The sequence below is a fragment of the Podarcis gaigeae genome, assembly GCF_964106915.1.
Source record: "Podarcis gaigeae genome assembly, chromosome: 12".
Taxonomy (NCBI): domain Eukaryota; kingdom Metazoa; phylum Chordata; class Lepidosauria; order Squamata; family Lacertidae; genus Podarcis; species Podarcis gaigeae.
Window position 1 is genome coordinate 854,347 of NC_139688.1, and position 23,212 is coordinate 877,558.

At 55.0% G+C, this 23,212-nt stretch overlaps 3 protein-coding genes across 5 annotated transcripts in view; 2 read left to right on the top strand and 1 right to left on the bottom strand.

Annotated features, from left to right (window-relative positions):
* The window catches only part of LOC310827696 (uncharacterized protein), a 751,453-nt gene that overhangs the window by 233,279 nt on the left and 494,962 nt on the right, over nucleotides 1–23,212 (top strand). The gene's annotated exons all lie outside the window — the stretch shown is intronic.
* Nucleotides 922–5,150, bottom strand: TMUB1 (transmembrane and ubiquitin like domain containing 1). The gene is made up of 3 exons (XM_083706172.1): nucleotides 5,024–5,150; nucleotides 2,994–3,464; nucleotides 922–1,905 (listed from the first exon to the last, which is right to left on the bottom strand). Exons 2-3 carry the CDS (start codon nucleotides 3,425–3,427, stop codon nucleotides 1,548–1,550), a joined length of 792 nt encoding a protein of 263 aa, XP_083562298.1. The 5' UTR covers nucleotides 3,428–3,464; nucleotides 5,024–5,150; the 3' UTR covers nucleotides 922–1,547.
* The window catches only part of AGAP3 (ArfGAP with GTPase domain, ankyrin repeat and PH domain 3), a 102,607-nt gene continuing 97,064 nt past the window's right edge, over nucleotides 17,670–23,212 (top strand). Inside the window, exon 1 of one of the 2 annotated variants that reach the window (XM_083703991.1) lies at nucleotides 17,670–18,207. In XM_083703991.1, the coding sequence (XP_083560117.1) occupies nucleotides 17,940–18,207 (268 nt within the window). In that variant the 5' untranslated portion in view covers nucleotides 17,670–17,939. The remainder of the gene's footprint in view (nucleotides 18,208–23,212) is intronic. The other variant, XM_083703993.1, reaches the window with a different exon arrangement.

Sequence of the window (23,212 nt, forward strand, 5' to 3'; positions counted from 1 at the left end):
TCTATTATGTTTCCCGTTATCATCATTGCATCTGCCCCCCCCTTTTATCCAGGGACTGAGCACGACACCCCCCCCCCTTGGCGTGCCTGGATTCTCCCGTTTTGCTCTGGGGCGCACGACTCACTACGCCACGCTGGCTGTCTCAGGAGCAGGGTGCTGTGGCACAGGGTGGGGAGGGGGAAATGCCCACATCCCCTGACGGGCATTTCCGGTGCTGAGGAGGCGGAGGAGGCAGCTGGCTCTGGGGACGAACCTCAGGCCGCCTCGGACGCTCTCTGAAGCTGAAGCAGCAGCAGCAGCAGCAGCAGCAGCCAGGTGGGGGCTGGCAGGGAAGACACCAAGCAGGTGTCATGGTCTGCCCCTGGCCAGGGAGGCTCCACTCAGCTCTCTTCCCCAAAGGGCAAGCACTTCCACCCCACAGCAAACAAAGCTTGGAGCCCTTCTGTATCCTGCCTCTGATGGGGCCCCCACTGCCGTAGCTGCTGGGCCAGGACCCACGGTGAGAGATGTGACTGGCACCAGACGCATTTGGCTACTGGCACGGGTCCAGTTGCGACCACATGGAGACCTCTGGGCATCTCCACCCTGAAGCAGGTCAAGAGAAAAGCTTATTCTTTGCATTTGTGCCCCACCTTTCCCCCCAAGGAGTCCATGGTTCACCCCCCCCCAGCTTATCCCTACAACGACCCTGTGAGGTAGGCCAAGGGGCTGCAACTGACTCTTAAGGTCACCCAGCTAGACTTGGGACGGAGTGGGGATTCGAATCCTGATCTCCCAGGTCCTCATACAACACTCACCACCGCCCCACACTGCCTTCCTGGAGTCCTTCTGCTGTGGGGCAGCTCTATACAGTAAATGAAGTCGCTAAATAAATATGGGGAAAGCAAAATGTCACTGACATATTCTCCTTGAAGCTTGCAATCATTTCATTCTGGATTGCTTTATTTGATGTTCCAATGTGTTGTAAACAGCTTGGAGATTTTCTCTTTAAAATATAATTATATATTATATAATTATAATTGATTTTCATCCGGAGGGAGGGGGGGTTGGTGCCTAGATAGTCTGTTGTGGCAACCATGACCTAGTTCTCAGGTGGCCTTTGGTGATGAGCTTATGCATCTGAGTTTCTAGCCCCCCCCCCCACCAGCCACACACCACGAGGGAGACCACTTCCCATCCTTCACAGTTTTAATTTTAAAAGAAGCCATGGCCAGGCACGCCCCCCCCAACCCGCCCGCTGCTCTCGGCCCAGGCACACAAGGCTCCACCCCCACCCCCCTCCCTCAGGGCCCTTGCCCCACTTAGGCACCACAGGCGGCTCCTGCCCCCTCCCCAGCCCCCTCCAGTCCAGTCCCGCTTGGAGGCACATGCAAGGCGCCCGCTGCTGCACGCGGCGTCCTGGGAGGGTGTGCAAAGACGAAAGGCAGGGAACACACATCCAGGCATCTCCAAGGCAGCAGTCGGGGAGCCTGCGAGGTCTCTGTCCACCTGGGGGCCCTGCCCTCCCCCGGCAGGCTGGCGCGCAGAGTCAGGGCCTCGTCCAGGCGCTATCTGCGGTAGACGGCGAAGGCCACGAAGCTGAAGACGAGGGTGAGGCCCGCCAGGCAGGTGGTGGCCGTGGCCGTGAAGACGTGGCGGTACTGGAGCTGGAAGTACCAGAGGGCGCCCAGCATCAGCACAAAGAGAGGCACCATCAGGCTGCCCACGTTGAGGGCCGCCTGGGCAGCGTCCGCCTGGGCGCCGTTGCCGTGGGCGGGCGTGGGCGGCGGCCGGTTCTGCGAGATGTGGCAGTGCACCACGCTGTTGTGGGTGAGGTGCAGGGCGGAGAGCGTCTGAGAGTCGTCCCGGAGGAGCTGGCCCTGGTAGATGAGGCGCACCAGTTGCTCCTGGCCCGGGAAGTGGGTCCTGGCGGGGCGGAAAGAGAAGGAGAGAGGCTCATGTCCCCTGGCACGGGTGAATAAGGGGATCCGTGCACAGGAGGGCTGGAAGGGACCCCCAAAGGCCCCACCCGAGCAACGCCAAAGGGCACAGCTCCTCACAGGCAGAAAGTCCCAGCTTCCCTCCCCACCGACAGCATCTCCAGGCAGGGCTGGGGGAAAACCTTCCCAGAAATCCCAGAGGGCCACTGCTGCCAGCCAGTGTAGACAATACTAAGTGAGTTGAAGTAATGGGTCAGACTCAGTACAAGGAAGCTGCTAACACTGCTCAGTTTGTGATACATCTGGAGGGCCGTCTACAAATAGCACTAATAAGTGACAGCGACTTAAACCCCTGCCCTGGTTTTGAAGTTTTTGGCTGACTCCAAAGGGAGATGGTTCCCTGATAAGTGGAACTCTGGATCTCCTGTAGGTATTTCTGCTAATTCAGGGTCCTTTTAACGCACCGCATTTAAATGAACTGAATAGTTGTGGTTGGGAGTGTGTGTGTGTGTGTGAGAGAGAGAGAGAGAACTCAGAAGCGTTCAGCTCATTTTTCAGTTGCTATTTTGTCAATATTGTTTCACAGATTACAAATGCCCTATTGGTTTGTTAAGCCTATCTTACAACTTACACTACAACGGCAACATTGAGCTTATTTCTCAGTTGCTGGGTTGCTAATCGTGCTTTATAGACCATAATTGTTGATTTTTAAAAATTATACACTTGATGTTGTGAACTGCCTGAGATCTGCAGACGAAGGGCTAAACACGTATTAAATAAATAATAATAATAATAACAGTGTGTTTATGTCGTACTTGTGATGTCCTATTAATCTTTCTGAGCCGCTTTGGGATTTGTCGGAATGGAAAGTGACACAGATACGCATCCCATCGCTCAAATCCATCCCTGGTTAACAGAGAAAGGGGGCTGGCTGCGTATTTGCATTCTGACGCCATTGCAGCCCCCCAAAGGGTGGGTGGTGAAGCTCCTTTCAGTGGGGCTGGGAACTCACTGAACAGGGAGCTATCAGCAGTGCTGGGGCAGCCCTCCAAAACCCCACAGGGAGCCCCTCACCTCTTCAAGGTGCCGACAGTGTCGTCAGGGTGGACCCGAGCCAGGCGCTCTGTGTCATTCAGGAACTTCAGCCGCAGGACGATGGTGTTGTCTGCTGGGGGTGCTTCTGTGCCAGGGGCCAGCCGGGGTCCCTGGGCAGGGCTGGGGGCCGTCCGATGCCTGAGCCCCCCGGCATCCGAGGCAGCAGCTGAAGATGACGCCCCTTCGTCCTTGACCTGCCGGACCCCCGAAACCTGCGCCCCAGGCCTGTCTTCCACCAGGAGGCCTCCTTCCCGCGGCTGCCCCCCTGCGGCCAGAGGGGGGGAGGCGGCAAAGAGGGGGTCCCCTCGCTCCACCGTGCGCGTGGAGAACCAGGCGAGGGCCAGCACCAGCAGCACCAGCAGCACCCCAAAGAGCACCGTCACTTCGTCCCCCACGCCCTCGATCAGAGCCATGGCCGAAGGCGACAGCGGGGAGGCACACCTCACACACCTGGGGGGCGGAAGGAAAGAGGAGGGCAGTGAGAAGAAGAGAAGCAGCAGGGAGACTCCCCACCCTCCAGAATCACAAGGCTTAGAAAGCAGATTCTCAACCCGTTCTGCTCTTTAAACCTTTTGTGTTTTAAACTGCTGTTGCAATTTTTCCTTGTTTTCTCTCTCTCTTTTTGTAGAAAGCTTGGAGGCAATTGGGGCTTGTTTTACAGTCGGGTTAGGTTTTAGGAAATGGATAAAATTAAAACAATGACGTCGCAGATCTGGAGCCAACCCCCAGCCCCCAACTCTATGGGGCTGCTGGAAACCTCCAGCGGAGGAAGCAGACGACACGGTTGCTGCTGCTTCCAAGGGCGTTGGGAGGGTGGGGGTGTCTCGCCCTGAATCAGCCTGGTGGCTCCTGGGAAGCTAAGTGCCCTTGTCACCCCCACCAACACCCCCAGGAGCCAACCAGGTGCCCACAGCAGGATCTGGCCATACTGTCTGCTCCTGCAGTTTCCAGCATCTGGTTCTGGAGGGAATTTGCTGTGCAGGCAGCATTAGAAATTGGCCAGGTGCGTTTTGCGACTAGCACATGTCCAACTGCAACCAAATGGAGATTTCTGGGTGCCAGGAAGGCGACTGGGGGAAGCCAAAGACCCCTTAGAGAAGGAGCTGGAATGTTCTCCTTGAAGCTTGACTTTCTTTTGCTCTGGGTTGTTTTAAGTTGATGTTGTAAGCCGCTTTGAGATTTGTTCTTTAAAAGATAAAGCTGTATACAGTGGTACCTCAGGTTAAGTACTTAATTCCTTCCGGAGGTCCGTTCTTAACCTGAAACTGTTCTTAACCTGAAGCACCACTTTAGCTAATGGGGCCTCCTGCTGCTGCCGTGCAGCCGCTGCATGATTTCTGTTCTCATCCTGAAGCAAAGTTCTTACCCTGAAGCACTATTTCTGGGTTAGCAGAGTTTGTAACCTGAAGCATATGTAACCTGAGGTACCACTGTAGAACCAATAATAATAATAATAATAATAATAATAATAACCAACAACAAAAAAACCACATTCCATTGTGGCCACAGTACCCCAGGTTTGAGTGCCATTTGGCAATGAGATTGTATATCTGAGTTTCTGTGTGCAGGACAGAGCATGGAAACAAGGACCAAGGTCGCCTTTAGGGGACGTCGGAAGGCAGCCCAGGAGAGGGAAGTCTGGTCAGTGGTTATGCTTGTATTTACAGTATGCTGCCAGCTGCCCAGGGGGGCGGGGTGAAAATAAAATAATAGCAATAATAATAATAATAATAAAGGTGCCTGGGAGCCCCCCCCCCGGAAGCAGCGCTCCCTTCGGGGCTCCAGACTGGGAGGCCCCAATCCAGCTGTTTCCTGGGGCTCCGCTCGGGGGGCCCCCCAAAGAGGGCGGGGCCTCTTCCCTTCCCGCGCAGGCGCCGCCTTCACAACAGCCCTGCGAGGTGGGCGCCTGGGAGGGAGGGAGGGAGGGAGGGGCGCCCCCCCGGGACTCTGCCCCGCCCCACGGGCGGAGGCGTCTCCTAGCAACCGCCCCCCCCGCGACCCCGACTCACCCGCGACCCCGCCAGCCGCCGCCGCTGCCTCCTCCATCCTCCTCCCGCTGCCACTCAGGCGCTCCCGCCCTCCCTTCCGGCCGCCGGCGCGCGGCATTGTGGGCCTCGTAGTCCCCGCCCGCCTGACTTCCGGCTTCCGGCGCAGAGAGAGTGGCCTGCCAGGCGGGGGCGCCCTCGCTCCCCTGAAGCGCAAGGCACGCCGGGGGCCGTAGTTGGGGCGCGCGGTGCCTTGTGGGTCCTCCTCGTCGCAAGGGATTGTGGGCGCTGTAGTTTTCCCTTCCCGGGCGAGGAAGGGGAGGAAGCGGAAGGAAGAAAGAGAAGGCTGCTTCCTGCGGCGCAGAGTTGAGCTGCGGAACTCCCTGCCACAGGAGGCAGCCATGGCCACCAACCTGGACGGCTTCAAAAGAGGCTCGGGCAAATTGAGGGAGGAGGAGGATAGGAAAGGCTGTGCTCTGGCTCCACAATCGGAGGCAGAAATGCTTCCCAAGACCAGTTGCTGGAAAACGCAGGAGGGGAGAGCGGCTCTGTGTTCGAGTCCTGCTGGAGGTTTTCCCATTGGGGCCTCTGGCTGGCCTCTGTGAGAACAAGATGCTGGACTAGAGGCGCATTGGCCTGAATGGCTTCTGCGCTGAATGGCTTCCTCCTTCGTGGGCAGCATCCCATGAAGCAGGCGGCCAGAAGGTCGAGAAGAGGCCAGAGGAAGTCCTCCTCTGTGCAGCACAGAGTTCGACAGGGGAACTCACTGCCACAAGAGGCCGTGCTTCTCAGCCTGACCTCCCACACAGGCTTGTCGTGAGGATTAAATAGGGAAAGGAGACTCCCCAGCAGAAAGGCCCTTCCGAATCCCGAGGGTGATGGTTGCTTGGGCTGCGCAGGAGCCAACTCTCCCCGATAGCCGCGTGCAAGGCCAGGGACAGCCAGAAGGGGGCAGTAGCCAATGTCAGTTCAGCCCATAGGCAGCTTTGAGAGGAACTGGGGGAAAGAGACCCTCAATTCTTCTCCTCTCAGCCCTGATGTCCACAGATCCATAAGAAGAGAAGGATCAGGCAGCTGGCCATCCAAAGCCCTTTCCTCCTCTCACCCTCTTTTAAAGCCATCTAGCACTCCTGAGGCAGAGAGTTCCACAGGATAACTCTGTGCTGTGTGAAGGACCTTCTTTGATCTGCCCTGAATCTTCCAACATTCGGCTTCATTGTGTCCCGTCCCCCCCCATCAGAGGATGAATTTAGTGCCTTGAGGGATGGCATTGCGCAGGAGGAAAATGCCTCCCCGTCCGCACCCCAACCCCAAGAGCCAGTCAAACGGCGCCGGTGGCAGCACCAGGCAGGGCAGCGCCTGAGCCTACAGCCTCTGCTGGATGACCCTCGTGGTCCCTCTGTGATTCAGTGTATTATTAGGGTTGCAGCTCAGCGACAGGCAGAAGGTCCCGGGTTCAGTTCCCAGCAGCACCTCCAGGCTGGGCTGGCAGAGACGCCTCCTTGAAACCCTGGAGAGCCGCAGCTGCCAGTCAGTGTAGACAATATACAGCTAGATGGTCTCAAGCAGCACGGTCTGCTTGAATGGCATCCGTCTGGCTAGGGAGACATTGGGAAAATGCACCTTTGAGGGCAAAGTCAAGCTGTTGGAAGGGAGGGAGTTGTCGCCGCGCCACACCTTGGTATGTGGAGTCCCACAGGGCGCAATCCTTCCCCCCAATGCTTTTTAATATCTTAAGCGCCCCCTTGCCCAGATTGTCCGGAGCTTTGGGCTGGGGTGTCTTCAATATGCTGATGACACCCAGCTTTATCTGTTGGTGGACGGCCGTCCTGACTCGGCCCCGGACACACTGACCAGATGCTTGGAAGCTGTGGCTGGATGGTTACGTGGGAGCCGGTTGAAGTTACCATATTTTTCGCTCTATAAGACACACCAGACCACAAGATGCACCTAGTTTTTGGAGGAGGAAAACAAGAAAAAAATTATTCTGAATCTCAGAAGCCAGAACAGCAAGAGGGTTCGCTGCGCAGTGAAAGCAGCAATCCCTCTTGCTGTTCTGGCTTCTGGGATAGCTGCGCAGCCTGCATTCGCTCCATAAGACGCACACACATTTCCCCTTACTTTTTAGGAGGGAAAAAGTGAGTCTTATAGAGCAAAAAATACGGTAAATCCTTCGAAGACAGAGGTCCTCTGGCTGGGACGGGGCGATATGGGATTGAGGGGGCAACTCCCATCTCTTACGGGGGCCCAACTTGTGCCAGTGCCTTCTGTCAAGAGCTTGGGTGTAACCTTTGACGCCTCCCTTTCCACGGAGGTCAGGTTGCAGGCACAGCAAAGGTGGCATTTTCCCATCTCTGCCGTATTAAGCAGTTGGTCCCTTACCTTTCTCGCCCTGATCTGGCCACTGTGATCCATGCAATGGTCACCTCCAGGCTTGATTATTGTAACTCACTCTACCCAGGGTCTTGAAGCTGTCCCAGAAACTCCAGCGGGTGCAGAATGCTGCAGCGAGGCTCCTCACGGGGTCTCTGCCACGGGAGCAGATTCACCCAGTGCTTTTCCAGCTGCACTGGCTCCTGGTGGAGTACAGGGTCAGGTTTAAGGTGCTGCTTTTGACCTTTCAAGTTCTTCATGGCCTAGGACCCTCGTACCTACGGGACCGCCTCTCCTGGTATGCCCCACAGAGAAATTTACGCTCTGCAAATAATAACATCCTCAAGGTCCCAGGCCAGAGAGAGGTTAGGCTGGCCTCAACCAGAGCCAGGGCTTTCTCGGCCGCGGCTCCAATCTGGTGGAACGCTCTGTCACAAGAGACTAGGGCCCTGCGGGACTTGACATCTTTCCGCAGGGCCTGCAAGACAGAGTTGTTCCACCAGGCCTTTGGTTTGGACTCGGTCTGACCCTTATGTTTCCCTCCCCTTATGGTCTTGATTTATCGGCTATTTTAAAATGAGACTGCTTTTTAAATTGCATTTTAACCTGTATTTTAAATTGGTTCCCCCCGCTTTTTCCCGTTATGTTTTTACTGTGATTTTCTTGGTGTTAGGGCGAGGTATAAATAAAATTTATTTTATTATTATTATTATTATTATTATTATTATTATTATTATTATTATTATTATTACAGCAGCACCTGCTGTGGCTGCAGAGACTGATACAGGAGAGATATGTTTTGTTGCAGCCGGGGGCAGAGGAAGGTGTCCAGTTGTGCTGCTGCAAATGCACCAGGGCCTTTCTCCTCCCAGCCGTCATTCCTTCTCTGGTCACTGTTATAGATGCAGGGCCTGCCTGCCTGCCTGCCTGCCTGCCTGTCTCCGGGCACTGGGGTCGTCTGCATGGGATTCCCACACGGCAGGACTGATGTTGCCAGCCTTCATGTCACACTGGCAGACATCTTGGTAAGGCAGAGTTGCTCTGCCAGTTGGCCTGGTGCCCAAAGCCAGCACCCCATTGGGGATCCTGCCATCTTCCATTCTACGGCCACGACCAAGCCAGAGGTCGCTGAGACAGGAGTGTGGCCTTGGGAGAGCCCTTCTTGGTTTGGAATTCTGTCCTGTCGTGTGACGCCCCCAATCCTTCGGTTGCAGGGCATCATCATCATTTTTAATTTGTATACCGCCTTGCCCCTGCAACAAACACCAGCTGGGCCAAGTCAGGGGCCTGATCCTGCCCTGGCTCCAGATGCAGGGATGACCTTGTTGCCTCCAGCTGGGCCTTCACTTCCAGCTGCTCCACTACCGGTTGGGTCAGGGGAGGCTGAGGCGGCTTCTGGGTCTAGTAACCCACCAACGTCTCCCGAGCTGCTGAGACTGAGGTCTGAGAGAAGGAAAGACCTGAGTTCTCGGAGAAGGAGTGCTCACCTTTGGGTGAAACAGGGAGGTGAGTCACCGGGGGATCAGGACCGGCCGTTACCCCAACAAAGATAAAAGGCTGTTGGACCCCGCCCCAGGTTGCGGGAGCAACATTGCTGTGTGCCAGATCCTGTACCTGTCCTTGCCTGGTTTCCTGCCTTGGTCCTGTCGGACTGACTCCTAGCAGAACCTTTGGATTCTGGACCGGACCTGGACCGCGTTTCACAGGTTGCCCCTGGGCCCAGCACACCCAGTGTAACAGAACCTTCCACCACCTCAAGCATGTGGCCCCCAGTGCTGATGCCTGGAGTGCTGGCAATGTGCTGGCCCAGGATCTTGGTCCTTGTCAGGCCGGTGATCAGGCCGAACTCCCCACAGACTTGGGCAAAGCGGCTGAGGGGTCTCTGCAGAGCTTCCTCATAGTGCGCTGTCACCGCAGCGTCATCTGCAAACATCTCTCACTTAAGGATCAGCCCCACTTTTGTCTCAGTGTGGAGATGTGCCAGGTTGAGCAGACCCCCATCGCAGACCCCCATCGCCAGACACCAACTTTGGTCTCCCAGGAAGGCAGAGGAGAGCAGCAGGGAGAAGAATGTGCCAAAGAGGGTTGGGGCAAGAAGACCACAGCCCTGCTTAAATAATAATAATAATAATAATAATAATAATAATAATAATAATAATAATAATAATATTTGTGCCCTGTTCATCTGGATGGGTTGCCCCATCCACTCTGGGTGGTTTCCAACAGAATATTAAAAGCACAATAAAATATCAAACATTAAAAACCTCCTGATACAGGGCTGCCTTCAGATGTCTTCTGAAAGTCAGAGAGTTATTTATTTCCTTGGCATCTGATGGGAGGGTGTTCCACAGGGCGGGCGCCACCACCGAGAAGGCCCTCTGCCTGGTTCCCTGTAACCTCACTTTTCACAGGGAGGGAACCACCAAAAGACCCTCGGAGCTGGACCTCAGCGTCCGGGCAGAACGATGGGGGTGAAGACGCCCCTTCAGGTACACTGGGCCTTTGAGGCCGTTGAGGGCTTTCAAGGTCAGCACCAAGACTTTGAATTGTGCTTAGAAATGTACTGGGAGTCAATGTAGGTCTTTCAGGACCGGTGTTATGTGGTCCCAGTCACCAGTCTAGCTGCCGCATTCTGTGTTGTTGTTTTTACTTTTATTAAACATACATTACATGCAAAAAAATAAAACAAAGAAAGAAGAAAAAACCCACAAACTAATCTTACATTGGATATTTCTAGACTTAAGATAGTTTTTACAGTATACATAATCAAATTATTAAACATCTAGAATAAATGTGTGTTATATAAAAGAAATAGAGAAAAAATAAAAATACACAACATTAAAACAAAAAATTTTACAAGACTAGAAATACCTAGGTAAAGGTAAAGGTACCCCTGCCCGTACGGGCCAGTCTTGACAGACTCTGGGGTTGTGCGCCCATCTCACTCAAGAGGCCAGGGGCCAGCGCTGTCCGGAGACACTTCCGGGTCACGTGGCCAGCGTGACAAAGCTGCATCTGGCGAGCCAGAGCCGCACACGGAAACGCCGTTTACCTTCCCGCTGGTAAGCAGTCCCTATTTATCTACTTGCACCCGGAGGTGCTTTCGAACTGCTAGGTTGGCAGGCGCTGGGACCGAGCAGCGGGAGCGCACCCCGCCGCAGGGATTCGAACTGCCGACCTTTCAATCGGCAAGCCCTAGGCCCTGAGGCTTTAACCCACAGCGCCACCTGCGTCCCCTAGAAATACCTACCAAACAAAAAAAAACATTATTTAGTTAATTCAAACCAGTACCAGGGTATCTAGCTGCCACATTCTGGATTAGTTGTAGTTTCCAGGTCACCTTCAAAGGTAGAGCGCATTGCAGTAGTCCAAGCAGGAGATAACCACTCTAGCGAGACAGTCCACGGGCAGGTAGGGTCTCATCCTGCGTACCAGAAGGAGCTGATAAATAGCTGCCCTGGACACAGAATTGACCTGCGCATCCACGGATAGCGGTGACTCCAAAATGACTCCCAGGCTGCGCACCTGGTCCTTCAGGGGCACAGTTGCCCCATTCAGGACCAGGGAGTCCCCCACACCTACCCACCCTTTGTCCCCCCAAAACAGGACTTCTGTCTTGTCAGGATTCAACCTCAATCTGTTAGCCACCACCCATCCTCCAACTGCTTGATACCACTCTTTGTGGGGAAGGCGTCTGAGGATGAGCCATCGCATGGGACGGTGCCACGCATGGCCTTGTGGAAAGACATCATCGCTTTGTGAAGCTGAGGTGGACATCTTATCTGGTGGAGCCACGTGAAGAGTCCTTTTTGGCTGAGGAGGTCAAAGGCCTTGATGTACAAGGGGCATCTCTGCTCTCAGCATTCCTCCTGCAGCTGGCGCACTGAGAACATCATGTCAACTGTGGCTCAGTGTTGTGCTCACAACATTGTGACTCGGCCGGGATAAAGCCTGTGGGTGAGTGACCACAGTCCGTTGAGAGCTACACAGACCGAGGCTTCCCCCCCCCCCCAGTAGCAGAGGGATCCCATGGTAGCTCTTGCTGTCCTGGTGGTCACCTTTGTCACAATGCTGGAGTCGTGCATGTCTTGTGGCACGGATCCTTGTTCCCAACACTGCAAGAAGAGTCGGGAGGGAGGAACGGAATCTGGCTCTCAGCACTTCTGGGGGATTCCATCCTGCCCTGCGCCTTTTCCACATGCCTGAGAGTTGAGGGCATTCTTTAGTTGGTCAAGGGAGGGACCAGCCTGTTAGAATTCCAAGACAGGCAGAGTCTGGATTCTGTCAATTTCCTGTGAGTAGCGTTCTTGAGAGTGCTCTGCCCATCACTTTATTGGCTTGCTGCAGTCTGTGATGATCTCTCCTGACAATGTTTTCCGTGGTGCATTTTTCCTGACTGTTGCCCAAAGGCTTTCTTCATGCCTTCGTACATTTTGCAAGCGGTGCTGCTGACAGCAGTGAGCAGAATGCTCGGACACAGCTTTAGCCAGTAGCCACTGGCACTGAGCCGGGCCCGGGGGTAACCCATGAAACGTGGTCCAGGAGAGGTCCAGAATCCAAAGGTTCTGCTAGGAGTCAGCCCGACAGGGCCAAGGCAGGAAACCAGGCAAGGTCAGGTACAGGATCTGGCACACAGCAATGTTGCTTCCGCAACCTGGGGTGGGATCCGACAGCCTTTTATCTTTGTCGGGGTAACGGCTGGTCCTGATCCCCCAGCGACTCACCTCCCTGTTTCACCCAAAGGTGAGCACTTCTCCTGCGAGTACTCAGGTCTCTCCTTCTCTCAGACCTCAGTCTCTGCAGCTCAGGAGACGTCGGTGGGTTACTAGACCCAGGGGCCGCCTCAGCCTCCCCTGACCCAACCAGTAGTGGAGCAGCTGTAAGTGATGGCCCAGCTGGAGGCAACGAGGTCATCCCCGCATCTGGAGCCAGGGTAGGCTCAGGCCCCTGACTCGGCCCAGCTGGTGCTTGTTGCAGGGGAACCTGTGCAGACTGGGACTCTTCAGGATCAGGCCCCAGGCTTGGTTCAGATGATGCCTGAGGCAAAGGGTCCAGTGCAGACTGAGTCTCCTCTGGCTCCGAGTCCCAGGCCATCACCAGCACATTGTGTGGCAATCCGCTGGACATCACTCCTTGCCTTCTCTTCTCTCTCTACAAATTGCACCTCGGGGTTTACTCCTGAAGACTCTCTCACAAATGGAGTTACAGATAGGTAGCCGTGTTGGTCTGCCATAGTCAAAACAAAACAAAAATCCTTCCAGTAGCACCTTAAAGACCAACTAAGTCAGTTCTTGGTATGAGCTTTCGTGTGCATGCACACGAAAGCTCATACCAAGAACTGACTTAGTTGGTCTTTAAGGTGCTCCTGGAAGGAATTTTTTTTTGTTTTCACAAATGGAGGTTTAGGATAAGAGTTTTCCTTCTCCTGGATGGGCTACTTTCCCAGGTTGACGAGGCCTTCGTTTCTCTCCATGGCATAGGCAGAAAATGCCTTCATGACTGTTGGACCCACTATGGGTTAGCTGGGATTTCTGAATTGCCGGGGTTGGACTAGATGCCTCTGGGGGTCCCACTACAATGCCATGCTTCTATGACTGCTGGGCTGGAGCCGAGTGTGTGTCATCGTTCAAGTCCTTATTTTCATTTGCTGGTTCATGAGGGGGCGGGACACATGCTGTTTTTCCTTCCTGGGCTGCCATTGTGATCACTGTTTGGGGTTTCTCTGTTTTTGTTTCTTTATATGCTGCATGGAATTTTAATATTTTGTGGAATCATGGAAGGGACCCCTAAGGATCATCTAGTTCAATCCCGTGCAATACAGGAAGAATGATCCATGTTGTGAACTACCCTGTGATCTTTGGAGGAAGCGTGCTATACATAATAATGGTGATAATAATAATTCTCTTTTATAGTGTTCTCCTGTGTATGTTGCTTGGAGACGGTTTTAGGTGACAAGAAACTAATAGGTTTAATAGATAAAAGCATAAGGAGACCCTGCTGGCTCATCTAATCCAGCAGCCTCTTCTCACAACCAGTTGCCTCCAATGGGAAACCCGCAAGCAAGACCCGAGTGCGGATTCCAGCAACAGGAATTAATGGAGGCAAAGCAGAACTCCCTTGGCTAAGAGCCAACAACAGCCCTTTCCTCCACGCGCTTGAAATAAGCAAACAGTACCTTCTGGGGGACAGGATATGGACCTGGAGCCTTTCCCACATATGAGTCTTCCTCACATTTTTCGAATTACGGGGGGGGGGGCAGGGAGGGAATTGGCGTTCCCGCCCGAAAAAGGCTTTCCATGGAGGCGCAGATTGCCACTGTGATCCAAGTGAAGTTCACCTCCAGACTGGATTATTGTAACTCGCTCTACGTGGGGCTGCCCTTTGGACTGACCCAGAAACTCCAGCGGGTGCAGAATGCCACAGCGAGACTCCTTATGGGGTCCTGGCCGCAGGATCACATTCACCCGGTGCTATACCAGCTTCACTGGTACGAGGGTCCTAGGCCGTGAAGGGCTTTAAAGGTCAAAAGCAGCACCTTAAATCTGACCCTGTACTCCACCAGGAGCCAGTGCAGCTGGAAAAGCCCTGGGTGAACGTGCTCCTATGGCAGAGGGATTAAAAGAGGATTGGAGAAATTCATGGAGGAGGAAGAGAGGCAGTCGATGGCTCCTGGCCAGGAAGCTGTGCTCTGCATCCACAGTCAGAGGCAGCGATGCTTCTGAAGACCACCATCCCCTCCACCATTTCCAATGAAAATAGGGGCGTCCTAAGGAAAAGCAGGACATTTCAGGATGAAAACACAAACTGTGATGGCTTCTGTACATCTGGGACTGTCCCTGGAATATGGGGGCACTTGGAGGGTCTGCATTCGCTGGAAATGGCAGGAGGGGAGAGCTGCTATTGTGCCCAGATCCTGCTTACTGGTTTCCCAATGAGGGCATCTGTTCAGAACAGGATCCTGGGTCAGTTGGGCACCCTTCGGCCTGAGCCAGCAAGGGGAGCTCTTTCCTCCTGGGCATCCCAAGGAATGCAAAAAAGCTGCAGTCCAGCCTTGGTGTGAGGGCTGTGCGTGCGTCCGTCTGTCTGTCTGTCTGTCTGTCTGTCGCCAGCTGTGGGAGGTTTCCCTGCCTGTCTCCTGCTGCCCTCTGGATGAGTCACTCGGGCTCTGCTACCCAAACCTCCTATTAGGGCCTGGGGGTAATTAGCACCCAGCTGATCAGGCAGCTGGTGCCAATTAACTGCAGGATGTGTGTGCAGGCACTTGGTGGGGGTGCCGCTCTGGGCCTGAAGAAGATGCCAGCGATGGGGTGGGGGCTGGGTCTGCAGCCCTCCACTGACCCCCAGTTAGCTGATCTCCCGGAAGGCACAGGGCTGCTGGTCAAAACTGGGCTTCTCTGGGGAGGCGTGTTGAGCGAGCGCATCTCCTTCCTGGGCAGAGTAATCCCATGCAGCAATTAGGCGGCAGGGAGGGGGGGGAGGGATAAATGCCAAGACTCCACATGGGTTCGGGAGTGGGGGGGGGGAGGAAGCACACGCAGATGCCCAGAATGGTGTGAAAAGGACAGCCCATGCCCTGAGCATCTTTGAACAGCCCATCCGGGATTGGGCTGGGAGCAACACCCCCAACCAAAGGGAACAGGGAACTCAGGACCCATACAGACGAGGGGCTGGGCTGGATCCTGCAATGTGCACTCTGAAGGTTGGAAGATTCAGGACAGGGGTGGGCAAACTAAGGTCCGCAGGCCAGATCCGGCCCAATTGCCTTCTAAATCTGGACTGTCGTGTTTTTACATGAGTAGAATGTGTGCTTTTATTTAAAATGCATCTCTGGGTTATTTGTGGAGCAAAGGAATTGATTCATCTTTTCCCTTCAAAATAATAGTACGGCCCACCGCATGGTCTGAGGCACAGTGGGCCAGCCCCCTGCTGAAAAAGTTTGCTGATCCCTGATTCAGGGCATAGAATCATAGAGCTGGAAGGAACCCAAAGTTCTACACCTGGACAGGAAGAGCCAGCTGCAGAAATACAGGATGGGGGACACCTGGCTTGACAGCAGGACATGGGGAAAAGGATCAGGGGTCTTAGTGGACCACAAGCTGAACAGGAGTCAACTGTGTGATGCAGCAGCAAAAAAAAGCTGATGCTATTCTAGGCTGCATCAACAGAAGTCTAGTGTCCAGGTCAAGGGAGGTCATGGTCCATCTCTATTTTGACTTGGTCAAGCCACACCTAGAATACTGTGTCCAGTTCTGGGACCCACAATTTAAGAAGGATGTTGACAAGCTGGAGGGCAGCCAAGATGATGGAGGGGCTGGAAACTAACCCTTCTGAGGAGTGGTTGAAGGAGCTGAGGGTATCTGAAGAAGTGTGCATGAACACGAAAGCTCATACCAATAACTGACTTAGTTGGTCTTTAAGGTGCTACTGGAAGGAGTTTTTTTTTGTTTTGACTATGGCAGACCAACACGGCTACCTATCTGGAGCTGAGGGTATTTAGCCTGGAAAAGAGGCGACTGAGAGGAGATATGAGAGCCATCTCCCAATATGGAGGAGGGAGCGTGCTTGTTCTCTCGTGTTCTGGAGAGCAGGATCTGGACCTATGGATTCAAGTTGCAAGAAAGGAGATTCTGACTAAACATCAGGAAGAACTTCCTGAAGCTGTTTGATGGCGCAATGTTCTATCTGGGAAGTTTTTGGACCCTCCTCTGGGTTTTTTAAACAGAGGTTGAATGGTCATCTGTCAATGATTCTTTAGCTGTGATTCCTGCATTGCAGAAGGTGGGACTAGAAGACCCTGGGGGGTCCCTTCCAAGGCTACAGTTCTGCGATGTAACCAGGGCTGTTTTTCTGGGGAAAGAGGTGCCAGAACTCACCATGAAGGCCTCCCTTGTTCTCTTATAATGGCAATGGCGCCCACCTGAGGGGTCAGAACTGAGTTCTGGTGAGTTCTAGCTGGAAAAAAGCCCTGGATGTAACTAAAGATAAGGAAGCAATGAGTGATAAAAAAACATATTTAGAAAGTTTAGAGAGAAGATGGACTGGATTTTCAATTAATGATCCTCTTTGTGTTTTGTTGGGTTTTTGTTTTTTTAAAAACACCTATGAATCTGCCATTCCCATCTTGCTTTGCTGGCCTGATTTACGCTGTTCAGCTAGTTTTTAATAATTTAAATACTGGTATTTGCTACTTAATTTTTTTTTTATTTGTTGCTAATATTTTAGATCTTGATGTTTCCTACTCAAAAAATGCTTTACACATGTTGTGAGAAGCCTTGAGAAAACTGTGTTTTGAAAGGCAGAAGTCTCTGAAATAAATGAAATGGACTCCCCGCTCTCTGGGTTGGGCTGAGGGAAGAGACTGACCCATTCCAGGCCCCCTTCTTGGTCAAGGAGCTCTCTCAGTCTCTGGCTCTTGCCATCTTTCTTTGAATTTTTTGTGAAGCATCCTTCCCCCTGGGCCTGGACCCTCAGCGGGAGCCAGCCCCTCGCTACGCCCCTGGCCTTGGAGGAGGCGTGGGTCACCCCCCAACTGCAGCCGCTGCCCCCTCCCCTGTTGGAGGCATCAAACTGGGCAGGCGGAAGGGAGGAAGGGCTTCTCAGCACAGAGTTCAAGTGATGGGCTTCCAAAGGACGCTTTGGCCAAGCTGTGGGGGTGGAGAAGGCCATCTTGGAGGCACAGGAGTCATCTCCTAGGGGGCGAGAACCCTTCACCCCCCCCAATAAAATATCTGTGGGGGCTGAGCCCCCCAAAGTTGATGGGGGTTGCCATTAAAATGGTGTGCACGTGCCACATCTTGTGATTGGTTATGCAGGGCGCCCCCACCATATTTGATTCAGGTTGGGGAGGGGGCTAGCGAAGGCTAGGAGCCACGTTGTCTCGGCTCCCCTTTCGGGAGGGCTGCTTCCCGGGAGGCCCCCGTGGGAAAAGGCTGCTGGACGGGCTGATCCATCGCCCCGACGGCCTGCCCCATTGCCAGCCGCGCTCCTGCTGGGCTCCTGCTGCCCCGGGACCCCCGCCCGGCCCCCTCCGAGGGTCCCCGCAGGGCGGGCGAGGGCCACGCGCGGCTCCCCCCGACGGCGCGGCCGCGCGCCTTACATAAGCCTTGGCCGGGCTTGCGCAGGCGGCTCCTTCCCTCGCCGCCGGCCCCGCATCCCTGCATCCCTCCTCCCCTCGGCCGCTCTCCTCCTTCCTGCCTTCCTCCTTCCCTCCTTCCTTCCCTCCGTCCGGGGGCGGTGCCAGCCCGGCGCTGACGCGGGAGGAGGAGCGGGGGCGGCTGCGTGACGCGGGGCCGCCGCCGCCGCCGCCGCTTCTGCCGCTGCTGCTTGTGCTGCTGGCGGGGCCGCCGGCCGGAGAGGAGGAGGAGGAGGACCAGCCGCCGCCGCCGAGCAGCGCCGGGAGCCGCCATGCAGCGCCGGGAGCCCGCAGCCCCGGACGCCGCCGCCGCCCCGCGCCGCTGAGCCGCCCCGCCGCCGCCGCCCCGTCGAGCCTCGTCCGCCGCCCCCTCGCCGTTGTCCTCCTCCTCCTCCCCGTCGTCGTCGTCGTGCTCCTGCTCCTCCCGCGCCGGCCATGAACTTCCAGGGCGGGCCGGGCGGGCAGGGCGGCGGGCCGGGCTCGCAGCAGAGCCTGGCGGCGCCGGGGGGCCCGTCGGGCCCGTCGGGCGCGGGCGGCGCGCCCTCGCCGCAGTTCGGCCTGTCCAACTCGGCGGCCATCCGCGCCGAGATCGGGCGCTTCGAGTCGGTGCACCCCAACATCTACGCCATCTACGACCTGGTCGAGCGCGTCGACGACCTGGCGCTGCAGAGCCAGATCCGCGAGCACGTCATCTCCATCGAGGGTGAGACCCCCGGCGGGCGGGCGGGGGGGGGCAGGGCAGGGGGCGAGGAGGGGCGGCGGCCTCGGCGGGGGGGGGGAGGTCGAGGGATGGGGCGGGGGCTCTCAGGCGCCGCGCGGCCTCGGGGATGCTCTGGGAAGGATGCGGCCGAAGGGGCTGTGCGGCGCCTGCCTTGCCAGAGGAGCCTCCTCCGCCCGGGGGGGGGGGGCTGTCATGTGTGCATCTCTCTCTCCTGCAGCAGAAAATGGAGCTCTCGAGGGGGGGGGGAGGTTTTATTGGCTCTGCAGAGAGGCTGTGATTAATCCCTTGCCAAATGTCACTCCTTTCTTTCCTCCTTTCCTTCCTTCCTTCCTTCCTTCCGTTCTCTCCTCTTGCATCCCCCCCCACCCCACCGCACCACGTGCTTTGGCACTTGGCAGAGTTTGTTGGCACTTTGCAAGGGACCCTGGTTTTGGGTGCGGGGAGGGGGAGAAAGGAGACCCTCTTGGCATCCTCGCACAAAGCCAGCCTCTCTTGCGCCAGGTTCCCTGGGTGGCGCTGTGCCCCCCCCACCCCATGCCTGTGGGTGCCCTTGGCTGTGCCCTTCCTGGCCAGAGAGGGGACTGGCAAATGTTGATGCTGCCAGATGCACCCCAAAGGAATGGGGGGTTGTTGGCCAGCTGGGGGTCTGGAGAACCTCCAGGGTTGGGCAGTGGAGCCTGGCGTGCAAAGCAGCTCATTCTGAACCCCAGGAAGCCCCCCCAAAAACAGGTGGGCAGCCCCCAAATCATCCACCTTCCAGCAAGCGGGTCCTGGGCTTGGGAGGTTGACCGGGCGTTGTTGCAGGCAAGGACGCCTGGCAGTTTGTGAGGAGGGCCCCAAACCCCTCCAAGGAACCAAAGGCTGCCCACCCTCTACTTCTCCTGCCTGGTAAACTCTGTGGTGAACCTGGCTTCAGTTATAGAAACGCTCTCTGCACGAGCTCAGAGGCACTGTTTTCATGCCGGTGCTCTGAGGCCCAGTGGGTGTTCTCTGGAAGGGTCCTGGGCTGGAGTGCCCAGGCCAGAGAGCCCTTCTTCCTTTGGCTGGGGTCAGGGTGTGAAAGCATCCCTCTGGGGCGGACCCTGGGGGTGGGGGCTCAGTGCCATGGTGGCGATGGTGGTGGCGATTGCAGCACCCTCCATTTCCCTTGGTTTCTGCTGGCGGCTCCGTCTCTCTGCGCAGGAGGCGCTTCTGCGTGGCACTGCCTGCGCCCATTGCTGTTGTTCTGCGTGGCTGGGGGGGCTCTGGGGGCAGGGCTCTGGGGGGAGCCATGCCAGCTGTTCTGCCCGCACCCCATTTCCCTCTCCCTTGCTAAGAAGGGCAGCCTGGGGGAGTGGAAGCTGTCAGGCAGGGAAGGCGGGTGGCACTTTCTGCGCACGACCTGGGCGTGGAACTGCTCCGAAAGCCTTGCCCTGAGGCAGCACAGCACCTGCGCTCCGCTGGCAGGTTGGCAAACCTGTAGCGCCACCTCCCCACCTGTGCTGCTTGGCAGGAGCTCTCGGGGAGCCTCAAAGGAAGGAAACGATTCCGGGTGAGAGATTGGCGTGGGACAAAGGGCGGGGGGGGGGGGTGAGAGAGAGGGTGGTGTCTGGGAAGGGCCATCTGCATCTGGGGGAGCTTGGGGTGTACTTGGGGGGACCCCTGTGAAGAGAAGGGCAGAGTCTGGACTGTTCCTGAGCATCCCTGGGCGGACGAAGAAGGAAAGAGACATGCAGAAGCTGGCAGGATGAGAGGGAGGGAGGTTGCTGCTGCAGGGAATGGAAGCCACATGGAGCTTCCGCTGATGATCCATCAGGGCAGGGGGATTTCTGCCTCCCGCTACTATTTGGGAGCTAGTAAAAAGGTAAAGGTACCCCTGACCACTAGGTCCAGTCACGGACGACTCTGGGGTTGCAGCACTCATCTCGCTCTATAGGCCGAGGGAGCTGGCATTTGTCCGCAGACAGTTTTTCTGGGTCCTGTGGCCAGCATGACTGAGCCACTTCTGGTGAACCAGCGCAGTGCTGGGAGCTGGTAGGAGCCTCAAAAGTATGTCCACTCTGCTGCCAGGGGCAGGATGGGGCCTTGGCGGCAGCAGGAAAAACCAAAAAGAGGTGCCTTCTGTCTATCTGTGGCCTGGCATTCATTGCTTGGTAGGAAGGGAGGAGCCTTGCAAGAGCCCCCCCTGAAAGGAGACACCTGGGACTGAGGGGGCATCACTGGTTTCGGAGGTGGGGATCTTGTCAAGAGCTGGAAATGCCAGGTCAACCCACAGGTGCCAGCCTTATGCCAAGGACTCATCCAGCTCTGGCCTTCAATGCTGGAAGTCCAGGGGTGAGGGTGGCGTTGAACTCTGCACCCATCCTGTATCCTTCTGTGGGTGTCCTTTTCCCTTCCAGAATCTCTATGTGGCATCCAGGTGCAGCCAAGGGCACTCCTCAAAGGCAGCCTCCTTGGGTGTCCTGGGTCTATGTTCGAAATCTGCCAGGCGCATTTTGCACCTGGCTCCTGGCCACTTGCAACCAAGTGAAGATGCCTGAGTTTCAGGAGGGTGCCTGACGTCTCCACCATCTGGAGGTGCGTGCCTGCACCTTGGATCCTGACTGTTTTCACACACTAGCAACACGTCCTGTAGAATTCTATCCATTCTATTTTATCTGCACAATCAGAATGAATTTCAGGAACCGAAATGCTTTTGCCATGCAGCCTTGAGCAGGAGAAGAGACCAATGTTAAAGTGAATTGTTGTGGCTTATCTTTGCTTCCCCCACCCCCCAGCCTAGTTCACACTTGCGAAGAATATCCCTGTGTTATGAATGATCTGTGTCACCCTTAAGAAAAAGAGGTCGGTGAGGTCGGTGGGATAGGCCAATATATATGTGGATTGTCCCTGGATCAAGGGACTTTCCTCCTTTAAATTCTCAAAGCTCTTCACCCAACTCAGCCTTGTCATATGAACTGGCTGGATGTTCAGTCACACTCAATCCATCATTTGAAAAATGACTTTAGAGAGCCATCTTGCCCAAAAATGGCAAGTAGACATTCTGTTTTGGTGACTATAACCTTAGTTCTCAGGTGCCATTGGGCGCCTAGCTGATATATTTGAGTTTCTAAGACTGGTCTGGCCATGTTTAGATTGCTGTTGCCCAGATTTGGGGGGCACCTCAGCAGCTGGCTGGTCAAGTCCCTGGTGGCCCCGTTGGGGAGGCTGGGTGCTGAAGCCGGTGACTTGCCTGACCCACGTGGTCCTCAGCCTTTAGGAATTGCCTTCCTTTGGCCTTGCCACTCGCTGGAGGCCAGCTGGGTACCTCCAGTACCTGAAAAGCCCTGGCATTGTTACCTGTGCCATACCTGTTCACCAGGTGTGTGCCAGCGGTGATCAGGCCAGGAGGACCTCGGAGGAGCCCTGCAGGTGGACCAGATCAAATTCCTCAAGTTGACTACAAGTTGCTTGAAGGAAGACTTTCTCTTGCCAGTTCTGGATCTCCCTTTCGTTGGCGGCTCACGAAGCTGCATTGCGAGACAGGAAGAAAAACTTTGCACTGTGCCTAATTTTATAAACATCCGTCTTGTCACTTCTTGTTCACCTTTTTTGTAAATGGAAAATCCCCCAATGCTGCAACTTTTCCCCAGAGGGGGGTTTCTGCATCCCCTTCTCCATCATTTTCGGAACCTTCTCCAGCTGTGCGATATCGTCTTGGAGGAGAGGCGAATAGAACGGGGCGCAGGCCTCCCAAATCACATTATAGATGGCATGATGGCAGTTTTATTTCCGGTTCCTTCCTAATGATCTCTCGCGTGAGGGATTTGGTGCTTCCAGTTTCACCTCACTGTTCACCCGACTCCAGACAAATTAAAAAGCTCATGCCCTAATTCTGCTCTTTCTGGGGGCGCTTTCCACATCCCTCTATGGGGAGCAGCCCCATTTGTCTCTGCTCCCCACTTCCAGTTCTCTAGCCAGCTTCTGATTCAAAAAGAGGAGGACCTCTCCTCTCGCCCCACGACCATCCAGCTTCCTCTGGAGTCTTTAGCCAAGATCTCCATTAACCAGGGGCCATTCTGATAGGTCAGCACCAACGTGGAGCCCCCAATAACTGGCTTGCCTTTCTTTGGATCATCCTGGGTTCTTTCTGCATTGCAGGGGTTGGACTAGATGGCCCTTGGGGTCCTTTCCGATTCTGCACTTCTCTGATTCTTGTTAGGACTTGTTGAGGTGACTGTGTTGCTTTCAGGCCCTGTCAGCATCAGGGGGAGAAGGTCTCAGTGTCGTTGTGGTCTCACATATCCCCTAAGAGCTTCTTCTCTGGGAAAGAGACACCATAATGCAAAGTGAGTTTCTTCGCCTGAGGTTTCCAGCATAAAGGACGATACTTTCTGGTCTTTTTATGGCGCCTCTTAGGAGGCATATTTTGCTTAGTCATTAACTGGATACAGCTTCCCCTTCAGTTGATACAAAATGAGACATTCTTGCTTTTAGTCCACCTGTGTTCCTATGGATCAAGGAGAGGGGCTCTGGCAGAACTTTTTAGCCCCTCTTTCAAATACAGTATATAATTTGGCAAAACTGTACAGATGGCCAGTGTATCATTTGCTTCTCTGTTTTGTTCCTGCTAGCGAAAGACAAATTCACACAGCTGAAACTTTTGGCCTTGTAGTTTAATCTTCCTAAGATCTCAGTTGAATTAAATATACAGTGGACGCTTGGGTTGCGAACGTGATCCGTGCGGGAGGCACATTCGCAACCCGCAGCACTGCGTCGGCGCATGCATAGGTTGTGATTCGGAGCTTCTGTGCATGTGAGACCGCTGAAACCCGGAAGTAACCCATTCCGGTACTTCCAGGTTCGACACGGTTCGCAACCTGAAAACACACAACCTGAAGCGGCTGTAAACCAAGGTAGGACTGTATATAATTTGGCAAAACTGTAGAGATGCCCAGTGTGTCGTTTGCTTCTTTGTTTTGTTCCCACTGGCGAAAGACGAATTCACACAGCTGAAACTTTTGGCCTT

What these genes read in the sequence shown, in the direction of transcription:
- TMUB1 (XM_083706172.1), bottom strand. Translation starts at nt 3,427, where the DNA reads ATGGCTCTGATCGAGGGCGTGGGGGACGAAGTGACGGTGCTCTTTGGG. An exon ending in ACTGTCGGCACCTTGAAGAG is followed by an intron (nt 1,906 to 2,993) that starts GTGAGGGGCTCC and finishes CCGCCCCGCCAG; the next exon opens with GACCCACTTCCCGGGCCAGG.